Source organism: Oxyura jamaicensis, chromosome 2, assembly GCF_011077185.1.
Source record: "Oxyura jamaicensis isolate SHBP4307 breed ruddy duck chromosome 2, BPBGC_Ojam_1.0, whole genome shotgun sequence".
NCBI lineage: Eukaryota > Metazoa > Chordata > Aves > Anseriformes > Anatidae > Oxyura > Oxyura jamaicensis.
The window spans coordinates 108,339,079-108,352,596 of NC_048894.1; the positions used below are offsets into that span (position 1 = coordinate 108,339,079).

At 36.2% G+C, this 13,518-nt stretch overlaps 1 protein-coding gene across 11 annotated transcripts in view; it reads left to right on the forward strand.

Annotated features, from left to right (window-relative positions):
* PTPRM (protein tyrosine phosphatase receptor type M) overlaps positions 1-13,518 on the forward strand; it is a 480,584-nt gene that overhangs the window by 423,138 nt on the left and 43,928 nt on the right. For all 11 annotated transcript variants that reach the window (XM_035316805.1, XM_035316797.1, XM_035316798.1 and 8 more), the window contains 2 exons: positions 2,287-2,363; positions 5,162-5,198. In XM_035316805.1, the coding sequence (XP_035172696.1) occupies positions 2,287-2,363; positions 5,162-5,198 (114 nt within the window). The remainder of the gene's footprint in view (positions 1-2,286; positions 2,364-5,161; positions 5,199-13,518) is intronic.

A 13,518-nucleotide genomic window follows, 5' to 3' on the forward strand; every position in this document is an offset into this window, starting at 1 on the left:
TCTGTCTAAAAGAAATAACAGGAAGTTGTCATTTTTAAAAAGTTACCCAATGGGAAATTTAAGCTTGGTTTGCCCAATATGGAGTTTCTTGATACACAAGTCATTAAAGACAGGATTTAGTTGTCTAAACATAGCAGTGCCATTTCAGGTGACCTAGGACATCTGTGCAGAACCAAAAATGTGACACAGTTCCCACAAGAGACTCGTGCCATTCCATAGTGGCAGCTAAAGTCTGTATATCCTGGGCTGTGTAAATGGCATGAGTGCTTGTGTTTGGACAATTAAATCTGACCCTAAGTACTGCAAGAAATATAAAAGTGGAGATATTTACTAGCCTGAGTTGTCCTGGTAAGAATGCTTTTAAGGAAATGATGCATGAAATGATGAAAATATGGATGAGCAATGAATCCAAACTAGCCTAATTTCTGGAGTCTGTTTACTTCAATAGAAGTTGGATCAGGTCCCAAAACCATAAAAACAGCAACCATGTCAGAAGATTAGAAAGTTCCTAATGTAGTATCTTTCTTAAGTAAGATGGACTTTTAGAATTAAGCACCTGTGAGCTGAACCTCTGTTCTGAAGAAACTGATAAATAGCTTAATTAAGCAGAGAATAGCACAGCACTTGAATAATAGTAGCTTGATAAGGTCAGGCAGCCATGGGTTATGTAATGGAGGATCACATCTCTATAAATTTTTAGTCTTTGAAAACTGAATAAAAAGGCTGAAAAGGATGACCTGATGAACTTAATTGATTTGAATATCCCAACTTCTTTGGAAAAACTCATTCTCAAAGACAGTTGGCTGAAATAATCATAACAAACTAGCAATATACTAGGTGTGTAGAATCTAGAGCTGCAAAGCTGCAAAAAAAATACATATTTACTATATTTGGTTTACAGCTATGTATGCCCTTGCTCTCTCCCTGGGGAATCCCACAGAAGCAGAGTAGGCTCTGAGATCTGTAGTCAATGAGACTTAGATCATAAAAGAGGTTGAAATCAAGGATTTTCCTCTTCCTTTCCTACTCACCCATTTGAAAATCTTTTGACTTGTAATTCTGAAACAGTGATATTCTAAGAACCACTTTCCCTCTCCTTCCTCCTCCAGAACGTGGGCAAGTATTATACTACTTCCAAAAAAAAAAAAAAAAAAAAAAAAAAAAAAGTTTTTTAAACTCCTTTATGTTCTTTCATTCATTTTTGTTATCATTCTGGATTTTTTTGAGGTTGAAAAAAATAGCTATTGAGAACATGGGTGGCAAGTTTCTCTTGTGCTCTAATGCTTATTTTATTTACAAGAAAATAATGACAATCAATAAGGTCTGTAGTCAGTTGTAAGTCAGCTAACAAGTGCCATTCAAAACCAATAATATATAAGTATCTAATTAGCAGGAGGAACTTGTAAATAAAGCAGCAGTAAAGAGACTATTTTCTATGTCTCCATCCTTGAGATCATTGACATCATGCCCTTAAATTTCTTTAAAATGTTGTTTTATCAACAACTTGTGCGGCATTCTAGTGAAGCCATTGTGCTTGGTCACTTATAAACCAAGAGAAACATGTTCCAAATTCTCAGAGAGGAAGAAGCCCTACCAGCATACTGAGAAGCTTTTATGAAGCGTATGTAGCCTCTAGCACTTCATAATCACCACTGTGGCATCATAAAGTAAATGAGGCAGCTGACAAGAAATAAATTCATGCCCTGGTGTTTTGGATTGGAATTTGGAAATTAGAGTTGGAAGTGTTTGCTAACAGGTAGGATTCCTGGATAGATACAGATGACCACCAAGGAGCAAAATTCAGTGACAAAGTCATTATCTGACTGCTTGTCTTTCGTCATTACTTTATTTTGCTTTCTCCCATTTTGTAAACATAATGAGTTTTTCTAGAAACTGTGAGGTAGCAGTATGTCTTGTAGAATGACTCCAGCTTGAGTACTGGCAGAAACTTTTACAACCGAGTAAAACTTAGACAACTTAATGTTAATTATTTTGCTGAAAAAAGGTATGGGGGATTATTAAGGCAAAATATTATAATAATAATTGCAATGGATTGCAAATTAAAAATACTTAAGGCATTCAAATTGAAAATCAGAGGCAATTTGGAAAGCCTCATGAATGGCCAAAATGAAGATTCATTGTCAATACAATCTTTTCATGGCCAACAAAACAATCATGAACTTGCCAATAATGAGATTATAGATTGATTTTAAAGTAAAATTCTGATGTCATATTCATTACTGCATGTATTTAATTGCTTTTTTCTCTCCCTTGTTCCTGTTTCAGATGACCATTCTCGAGTGAGATTGCAGCCCATTGAAGGCGAAACAAGCTCCGATTACATCAATGGAAATTATATTGATGTGCGTATACTGATGTCATCAACAAACTTAGCATTGTGTTCAAAGAGTCAGCTCTTATTATTCTCGCATTATTCATAATTTGTATTAGTAGATATCACAGCTAGTATCAGCTGCTAAACATTGTTGGAAAGTGCTCTCTTTGAAAGCTAGGTGTTCACTAAAGGAAAAAAAAGACCTCAAAGGTTTTGTCAATAGGCAAATGAAAGAAGCTATTTCCTCAAACTGCCAATAGACTGAAATCTTGCCAGCAACACTGTTTGGCTACTTTGCCTGCTGGTGCTTATCTGGGCTAACAAAATGTTATTTTCACTTTCTGTCAACAACTTGGCATCATTCCACATTTAAAAGAAAGCTGTTTGCATATTAATGTGACAAAACTCTGTAATGCCTAATGCAGGGATTTGCAATCTCTTGTCATCTCTGCACTTTTAAGTTGCCTTCAAAGTATATTCTGCAGCTGTTAACCAGTACTTCTAATGCAAGCAAGACATTTCATTAAATATGTAGGTTGTTTAATTATTGAAGGTGGCTTCTTTGTTCATTCTGCATCGTGTTAACTTTATGTTTTACATTAGAATAAATTCTTTAAGAGACAAGGTGTTTTTGGTTGAAAGAATGAACTCAAAAGTAGAATTGAAAATCATTAGAAAGTCAATACTGTCTAAAGTCAGAAATCTATGGATAGCAAAGATAATTATTTTATTATTTACATGGAATGCTAGATGTTTGGCAAAGTGTTGCTTCGTAAGAAACAGTGTCTGCTAAAGATTTCTTGTTCAGCAGTGACATCTTTGAAAAATGGTGTCATGGTTCACAGTTAAATTTAGTCACCAGTATGAAAGAGGAATGTAAGAGATTTTTTTCGAAGTACTAGAGGAACAAGAGCTGAACAAGAAAGTAGGTTTACTTCAGTTTTAGCAATCTGAAGTTGTAAGTCTGAGGATAACTCCTTCAACTGATGTTTGTTAGTACGCTCAGGAACCATTAAGTGAAACTTAGATTTCTGCTCAGCCCCTTTTTGTATGAAAGAATAACACATCCACCAGAAGCTAAAGGCAGATATGGAAATGCATTTAGTTAGACATCTCACTAAAATCTGAAGGGAGTAATCTCTGTCATAAAAAGAAGGAGAGAGTTTACATTGAAGAGCTACATTTGAATTAACTTTCAAACTTTTTTCAACACTCAGGAATGTTCTCATTTTAGGCTACTAGTGTGCTCTTGGGTCAGATTTGCTTCTCATTCTAAAATATTAAAAGATGTGAGGAAGAATTTGCACAATAGCCTATTGTAGGTACTGATAAAATAGCAGCATAGCAACCCTTTTTTGCTTATGGAAATAATGAGCGGAATAGAAAAGAAGGAGTATGGAAAGTGTATAGCCCTAAAAAACATAATGGGTGAGAACAAAAAAAAGAATCTCTCCCTCCTCCCAGCAGATGGCTTCATTGCAAAGTCTGGAGGTTTGCAAACATCTTCCAAAAGCAACTTGAGCATAAAACACAGCATTTTTCATTTATAATCTTGCTAGACAGATTTCCATTGGAAATGCTTGTTTACTACTACAGAAGCAGATGCTATTTTTCACTTGCATGGGGTTATTGTTGCTGTGTTGTCAGAATAAACGTGTTAATACTATGATTTTTTTTGTGCATAAATGAGACAGGGGCAATGGTTATACTCTATTTTTCCCAATGCTTTTTTTTTTTTTTTTTTTTTCACTGAGAAACTGAATCATTTAATCCAAGCCACTAGGGATATTAGATAACACTCGGCAGGAAAAAAAAAAATCAACTCTGTAGCTATCCGAAGAGTTCTCAGTTTGTAGAATTCCAGATTTTGCTTCCATAACATGTAGAAAAATCAGTTCTATAATTTTTGTTATGTTTTCTGTAATATTCAAAGTATGTTTCAGTTGCATTGAGTCTTTCCCACCTTGCTTCACTACAGTCCCTCTTGCTCTTTTACAGAGAAATTGCAATGGCATGAAAGCTTCAGCTTTAAATTCTTGCCTTTGTTGACTGACAATGGAACCTAACCATTACAGAAAGATTAAAAGTGGTATAACTGAATTCATCAACATACTAGTGAATGATCTAAACCTTTGGTGACACTCCCATCACATCATAAACTCAAACACAATAAAAGTGGTATTGTTCTCTGTTGACAACCTATTCAATGTTGTGAAGATCCATGGAGTATTAGTCTTTATTGCACAGCCAGCTTGTGTTTAAGTTGCTCTTGCCATCAGAGAAACAAGGAACTGATTTGTTTTTCCTGCTTAGAGATGAACAAGTGTATTCATACCAAACCATTTAGTCAGAGAATTTGCCCTCTTTTTCAATGTTCAGGAATAAATCATAAACAAATCACAGAGGACAGAGTGAACATCCCACCACCCTTCCCAGGGCTGAATGCAAATCGAGCATTCGTTAGCTGTTAAAAAAGGGATAGACTTTTCAATAAATAGCAATAGCTTGAAGGTATGTATCAGCCTACATCAGCATCTCACACCATTAGCTGCAAGTGCTAGAAAGGATTTCATGCTGTTCATGTTCAGCAGATCCAACAGGAGACTTAAAGAACATATTACTTCTGTCCCCTAATGTACAAGGATGCAACTTCAGTATCTTGCAGAAAACACGTTTGCTTCTCTCTTGCTCTTCCCCTGCTGGAAAGAATTTTTGAATTTAATATGTCACTCTTATTGTTGTGATTTTTGTTGAAAACTACTCTAAATGAAGTTTCACTAATAGCAACAGACAAGGTGCTTACAATTTTTTTCCAATTTATTTTAGGGTTATCATAGGCCGAATCACTACATTGCTACACAAGGTAAGTGTCTTACACTTTGTTTTTTGCTGTGAGAAGCTAAGAGGTCAGTATTCAAGACAGAATAGGTTCAAACACTTAGGTAAAAGCAAGCAAATTGGATTGTTATTATCTTATTTTCACGTATTTCGAGTAAGTAGTCCTTTATGTTTGTATTCAAGTAGGTTTTGTGTAGAAAAGAAAAATACATCCTTTTTAGCAGAAGTTACTCAATATCTTGTTACTCATAAAAAAAAAAAAAAAAAAAAAAAAGAAATCAAGGTGGAAACACTTAGTGAACTTAAGAGTGACAACAATGATAAGAAAATGTATATTCTTGTATTCAATGATATCTAGGCCTCAGGTCTTTAAACTGGGAAATACTTTATTTGACAAGTTTTAGTAGAGGACCCAATGGCACATTGCTCTTGCGGAAGCATTCTTCAAAAGGATCTAGAGAGAGAATTTTACAGACCATCTTTTAAAAGTTTGCTTGTGAACAAGAACCAACAAGATATATTTGCCCATTCTGATGCAGTTCTTACATATTTTTTGGTCAAGTTCAGAGCTGCAACAGGAGGGAAAGAAGAGTCTTCTGTGACTGCTTGATCACAGTATTGAACAACATGCCAGTCTCTTTCCTATGCTAAGATAGCATTTGTGTGACAATTTGATTGCTCCTTCACTGCTCAGAGGAATTCTCCTCTGTGACAAAGCTTCCTGGATTTTTCAGTTGTCCTGGAGAAGCTGAGCTACACCCATGTACATTATTTCAATACATGTCCATCTTTCTAAGAGTTCCAGCTAGAGTACTGAGAATAATATACTCAGAATAATTGTACTATGTGTTGGATTTAGGGGTGATATATACTTTTTAATGACATTTTATCAATGCAGAGAAAAAGTTGACCTTGTCAAATAAGAGCTCTTATTGTGAATTCATTCGCACCCTAAGCGGGGCAAAAACCCCACTGCAGCCCCCAGTCCCTACTTTTACCCGTGGGAGGCTACATATCTCTGCCTTTCTGTACTTCACCTCTGGCTAGTCCCAGATGAGGTGCTATTGCTTCAGATGACAGTGGGGCAGGATGCAGAACTGCCTCACCGCCATCTTACACTTTTGGACCAGAATTAGAATTGGAGATCTTAGACCTTGAGCCATTAAACGTGCTTCATCTTTCACTTCTGTTACCCACCCACCCCATCTGTCATTTCACAGTCTTTCTACATATAAGCAAGCAACAAAAGTAGGACAAAAATAGAGCATGTGTTTAATTCACTTTAGGCCCTTACAGTCTCCTTTTCTGAGAAGAAGTGAATTGTTCCATTTAACCTTTACTTGATGGTGCTGTTGTTTTTCACCTTTAGCTGAATCCTAAAATGAGAAGATACATAGCTGGCATTTTACTTGCAGTGTGTAATACAGTTGTTTTCATCAGAACGTTCACCGATCCTTCTGACAGCTTTCTGGTATGTCATTCCTATCTGAAGCAGGTTTAAAGGCAGCATTATCACTCATCACTATACTTGCATAACAAATACCAAGCTTGAGGGTTTTGTACACTAGGTTTTAAAAAGTATTGGATGCAATACCGTACTGAAAGTCTATGTGCCATATCCACTAGCAAGTCCCAACAGGTTCTTAGCCACACCTTTTTCCTGCTACGGTGGCAAGAAGTGTCTAGTCAAGAAGGAGAATAAGAGAAGTAGAAACAAGTCATCTTCCATGATGTAAAGAATATGTGACTGTCTGCAATGTTGTGATAGATGCTGTTGTGTAAAGACTAGTTATTGTTATTCTCTGCATCCCAGCTTCTTGACAAAGCCTTTGCACAGCAGTCTCTGCCTTTTGCAAAGGTGATAAGGTAACTCGGAATAATCTCTAAAACTCCTTTAAGGCTCTGTATTAACTGTGAAAGGAAAGGTATTTGTTTCACATGCCAAAAAGACTTTGCCTCTGTGTGCTTCCATGCTAGTAAGCCTGTCATTTGCCATAGCTCACAGATATAGCCAAAGATGTTCATTCTCTGTTTTAGAACACATTTTCACACAGATATGTATAAACACATCAATATAGCACAACAGTTAAGCTACGTGTTTAATTCCCTTGATGTCTACTTTACATCAATCTTAAAATAGCTTTTCCCATTCTTCCTTTTCTCTTCCACCACATCTTTCACAGGTGCAAATACCTATTGTTCTTTGAAGGAAAACATCATTACATGAGTCAGTTTTAAATCCCTGAGGACTTAGAATGATTGATATTTAATTTTCCTATGTTCTTCTTAAGCTGCATTCAACATATCAAGTGTTAATGAGCAAATATAATTGTTTGAAGTGAAAAAGTGGCAAATTTAATCAGTTTGTAATAGATTACCAATCTGCTTTTAACAGAGCTGGGAGTTGCATAATCACCTGTTTATTAAAGTGTTACTGTCTTCCATACTAACGAGAGTTTGACACACAGACTGGTGTCTTCCACCTTGGTATTCACAGCAATCTGCTGCTGATTTGAATAAGGGAGAGAAGCATTTTTTAAAAGACATACCTAATGAAGGCTTTCTCAAGTAATCAAAAAAGGTTTTGCTTCCATTGTAAAAGTAACGTACACAAAGTGTGCAATTTGGATTGGAAAAGTAACATCATTTTTCTTTTATGTGGTAAGTATAATGTGGCTGATAGACTGAATTTACAGCTAGTAAAGACTTTTGGTGATCTGCTATAATTGGCATCAACAGATGGGATCCGCACCTCAGACACCATGATTAAAAAGAATCCCTTGTCACAAGCCAGAATATTGGGTCATGCAGAACCAGCAAGCAGGTGCAATTTAAAAATCTGTGCTTTGTTTTATGTATCCCTTGTTCCCATGGATATAATTCTTTAAAATTATTTCGTAGCAGAATGTCAAGCTCTGTTATGATTTGTTCAATTTACTGGTAGCTTTTTTTTTTTTTTTTTTTCAGGAGTTAGATCCTTTACTGGGAGCAATATGTTGAATATCTATACAGTACTTAGTTCCACACACACTGCTGGATTTTCTTATTATCAGATGGCAGTTGTTGATCTTGCATGTCTAACCCTGATTACCAAGCAGGAAAAATCTTTTTTGTTTCCTATGTTCTCTGTCCTCTGGAGTTCACCTAGGTAATTCAGCTATGACTTAGCTTCTTCTAGCAAGTCTCTATCAAAGGTTTTGTAATGCTTCCTCCATTACTACACCAGCAACTGTAAATTATGAGTGACAATAGACTGTTAATACAGTGCTACAGCATCTCTCATTGTTATTTCTACCAGGGCTAGTTTTCAAGCAGATCAGTCATGTGTGAAACAGCAGACACTCACATGCAAGCTGCATGTCTTTATATATGAAGTACATTCATTCCAGCATCTCTGACTTCTGAATAATCCTCATGGGTCAGGCTCACTGAATCTCTCTGCTTGCTGCAGCACACCCAGGAGCATAATCTAAGATGTTTTTTGCAAGTATTTCAGAGCATACTTAATGACTGTAAAAAGTTACTTTTTAAAATAAAGAAGCTTGAGTTTTAATACCTCAGTTAAGCCTTTCACCCTCTTGTCTGTATTTAATTGTAAAGCAGATAGTGAACTGTTTCACTTTGTATATTGCTGGTTATAGAGACAGACATCAAGTTTCAGTCAGAAGTTTTTTTAAGTACAAGTTATAAACTTCTGAAAATAAATATTTACAATGGAAGTGTTTATACAGTCTTCACTGCAGCAGCATAAACTTGCCACTGTAATAACCCCTTTCATTTTCTTTCTCTTTTCTGCCAAATGCATCTTTCTTCCACACACTACTGTATATGTTGTGTGAACATTTTAATAAGGGTTTTCAGAAACAAAAATACATTTTCTTTCGAACTGAAAGTTCCCTTTCAGGCATCTGAAGCAGAAATATTGCTTTGAATAATGGTACTCAACTTCCTTGGCACATTTTTTGTTTTTATGTAGCAGAAAGTTGTCAGAACTACAGCAGTGTGGAAGCACCACACTTATCTCTACAGAGAAACTTTTGCTGCCATGGTTTTAGCCTCCAGATGAAAATTAGCATTTGAAATTACTTGAGGGAGAATTGAAAAACAACAGAGCAAGATAATTCTACACAATTTTTCAGCTTTATACATGCTGTCTTTTTTCACAGTGTAGGATAGTCAGACTGATTTTCTGATATGTGCACAAAGTGAGTGAATTCTGTACCCCTATATTAATCTTGAAGATTCAACTGTGTTTAATGGTGTTCTTTACTTCCTAATCATCAAAACATTAAAAGTGGTTGAAGCCATACATCTTCAGTGAAGGAGATAAACCCATTTTTGAGTGCTGCATTGAATTGGCAAGGCTTTCTGAGACATGTCCTTCAAAGCAGTTACCTTTTTTCACACCCAAATGCATACAGAAGTAATACACCCTTTACATACGGAAGTGATATCTACAGGTTATTCTGTGAAACCATATGGCAAATTCACCAGAGCTGTCTTATTACTTTTTCCCAGCAAAGGCTGATGATAACAATCTCAGTTTTTGAGCAGCTTTTGAATTTTGATACTTTTACCAGTGTTGAGGAAAAAGAAGACAAAGTTCTCCTTTCAGATGAACCTTTCCAGGTTCATCTATCTGGACTTCAGCAAAACATTTGACACTGTCCCGCACAACATCCTTTTCTCTGAATTGGACAGATGTGGATTTGATGGATGGTCCACCCAGTACATAACAAACTGGTTGGATGAGCCAGCAATGCGTGCTTGCAGCCCAGAAAGACAACCGTATCCTGGGATCCATCAAAAGAAGAATGACCAGCTGGCCGAGAGAGGTGATTCTGCCCCTTTACTCCACTCTTATGAGACCCCACCTGGAGTACTGCATTCAGCTTTGAGTTTTCACAGGAGAGCACCTCTCCTATGAAAAGAGGCTGAGATAGTTGTGATTGTTCAGCTTGAAGAAAAGTAGAGCTCTGGGGAGACCTTATAGTGGCCTTCCATTGGTTAAGAGGGGCCAACAAGAAAGCTGGAGAGGGATTCTTTATCGGGGGTGTACTGATAGACAAGGAGAAATGGTTTTAGACTAAAAGGTTTAGATATAAAGAAGAAATGCTTTACTCAGATGGTGTTGAAGCACTGGAACAGATTGCCCAGAGAGCCTGTGGATGCCCCAGCCCTGGAAGTGTTCAAGGCCAGGTTAGATGGGGCTTTGAGCAACCTGGTGTAGTGGAAGGTATCCCTACCCATGGCATGCAGGTTAGAACTAGATGATCTTTAAGATCCCTTCAAATTCAAACCATTCTGTGGTTCTGTGATTCTCACAGTATGTAGTAAAAACTGCTAACTATCAAAGTCAGCACTTTCCAACAGTTGCCATACTGTGGTACCTGAGAATAGCTGAGTTTCTCCCTGCCTCATTGTTTATTGTAGGAAATTTAATGATAATTGTGTTAGGACAGTTGGTCTTTCAACTTTTTCGTGACTCCATATTTTTCTGTCTTCGTATTAATCAGCTCTTTAGTAGTTTTGACAAAATAAGGAATGAGTTGCCCCTGTTGCTCTCCATTCAGCAGGCTCTAAAGCTGAACTAGAATGGCTCTAAAAGGCTCTAAATGCAGAACTAGAATGGTTTTCTAACAGATCAAAAGTTGGCTTAGGCTCTGTTGCAGCAAGTCACTTTGCAAAGTTTTTGTGTAGTGACAAAGTGGAAGAGCATGATCTCAGGAAAAGTGCTGATGGATCCAATACTAGGCAGAGCCTACTGCTGATGATTTTTATGTCCATTTTCAAAGCTAGAGAGGAAGAAAACAATGATCTTTCTATCCTCTCCCACACACAGGCTGAGCAGCCAGAAATCAGATATAAAGGTCTTCAGAGCATTTTTAGAACTCTGTCTCAAGATACTGGTTTAATTTCTGTGCTGTGAAGTCAGTCCAGAATACCTATGACAGACTTTATCTGAATTAAGTAGTAAGAAAAACAAGAGACTACAGTAGTTAAGTAGACAAATAGATGAATTGTGTAGGCAAAAAGAAACGTTCTGAGGTCATATTACATAAAATAGAAGATTTTGTGAAAAGTAATATATTTGTCTTCTTTTTAAAAATAAGATTATAAAATATGTTCTGCAAACAAGGAAATTATGATCTTTCTGACACTCAAGAGCTGAGCAAACTGTTCTTGAGAGCCAGACACACTTTGGACATTCAGGAAGTTGACACTTACTGGTATAGCTGCTTTTCAAACTCTTAATTATTGAGATCATGCACTATCCGTGCATCCATTTTTTGTCCAAGGAAGATTTATACAGTGTCAGCCTTACAAATGTACCTCATCTGTCCATGTTTTTAGGGGATGCAAATTATGAAAAGTTGATGTTTGATTATAGGGTGTCCATCCTCAATAAGGAATCAACCATAAATTGGACGTGACGGGAAAGGTATCCAACACTCTTAGTGGAGTATTCTTAACATGCCTGTAAGTCACAAAGTCTAATGCTAAGGCAGAAGAAGGAGCAGAGAAATGCAGTTTGTCAGGAAAATCACACAGTCAAGGCATCTTTTTGTCTATGAAGTCTGTTTTCCAGCCAGTCTTAAGCAGCCTAGAGGAAGCTTAGCAGCAGGTCTGAGAAGGCTTTTGGTCTTCTCATTTGCTGAAAGAAAAGGATACAGCAAATTCACAAACAGAATGTTTTTCAAAAACAAATGTATCCAGAAACAAATAAGGCAGTTTATTTTTCCCTTCACTATATCAAAATCTTTGAAACCTATCATCTTTATTCTAAATCCATTGGTGGAAACTGAAATCTCTCCATTGATAATGCCACCAATGTAGATGAGAGTCTGGATGATTTTGAAGCACTGCCTTTCAAAAAAAAAAAAAAAAAGGGTTATTGGATTAATTTCGTCCCTGTGCATCTGTATTCTTCCGTGCAGTTGCATATTCACATGTACACTTTGTGAAGATTCTCTCTGCTGCTGCTAAATCTCATTCTGTTGCAAGCACATTCATGTTACTGCTTCTGCACTAAGCATATATCCAGACCTTGTTTACAGTATACATCGCATATTGCAGATGGGGGGCCATTAAATATAACCAAAAATAGAATTAAAACATTATTATTGCCCTTTCCTACATGAAATGCTGAAAATAACCAGTGTGCTCCTCAAAGCAGTAATAAATAATGGTGCTGAGAGAATTTGTTGTCAGGCAGATTTCATTTTTACCCTAATTATCCTGAAATTAAAAGGAAAATTAACCAATATGCCTTTATTTGTTAATTGCCTTCACATGCATCTTGGTATGTCTAGAATCTGTTGGGTTTTGAGTATTTCAATGACTTCTGAGATATTTAAAAAAATACTAGACTGACTGAGGAAAAAAATAAATTACCAATGTTCCCCAGACTTAACTAGAAAAATATATCATAGTAATACATCTCACTCATGAGATACCTGTAAGGATAATATTTAAAAAAGGAAAAAAATAAAAAATAAAAAGGAAAAAAAAAAAAAAAAAGGAAAGAAAGGTTTTGCTAGCATTTTTACTTAAGTTTTAATGTAGATTAAATTGTCTTGTTTTTTCATCTGGGTAGAGTGTTCATGTTAATACACTTAAACTTCCAGCACAAGTTTAAAGAATACAGCATGTGAATTATCTTACTCAGAAGCATGAGTAACATTCCTTCACAATAAGTTCCTTGGGGAAAAATAAAAGAAACAGATAGCCAGAATCAACTCATATTTTTGAGCTGAAGAAAAGTGATGATTTTATTACATCCCGATGCTTATGATTGACTCAACATGAAAATAGAAAGTAGAAATGGAAAAGACTAATTATGTTCTTTTGTCCATTCCCTAAGGAACCTTCTACTGAAGGGGATAAAATGATCTTAAGTTCTCATCCATCGTCAAAATTGATTCTGCATTACAAGTTGATATGAAGAGCCCAGTCCAACAAATCAATTACCTAAGACTTGCAAGCTGGAAAATGTTACAGGCAGAATATTTTCTTTCATAAAATAATTCCATATTTGTTAGTCATCCCAAGCTCAGATGGACTATTTAGTGATTTATAGGTATTTCTATTTCCATGTTGTAAATCACCCTAATTGAGAAAAATACACAAATTAGAAACTAAAAGAATACACTAGTCAGAAACTAAAGTTTTCATACTGGAAAGCATTGATTCAGCTAAACTGAAACTTTCTGTTGGACTGCTTTGACAAAGATCAGGTTTTAGGCTCAAGGCTCCTGAAATAATCCTGCAGTCAGAGCTTTGACTTCAGATGGGGAGCCAACATCTCATGTTTTTATTTGATCTGATTCAATTTGAGCCTGTGT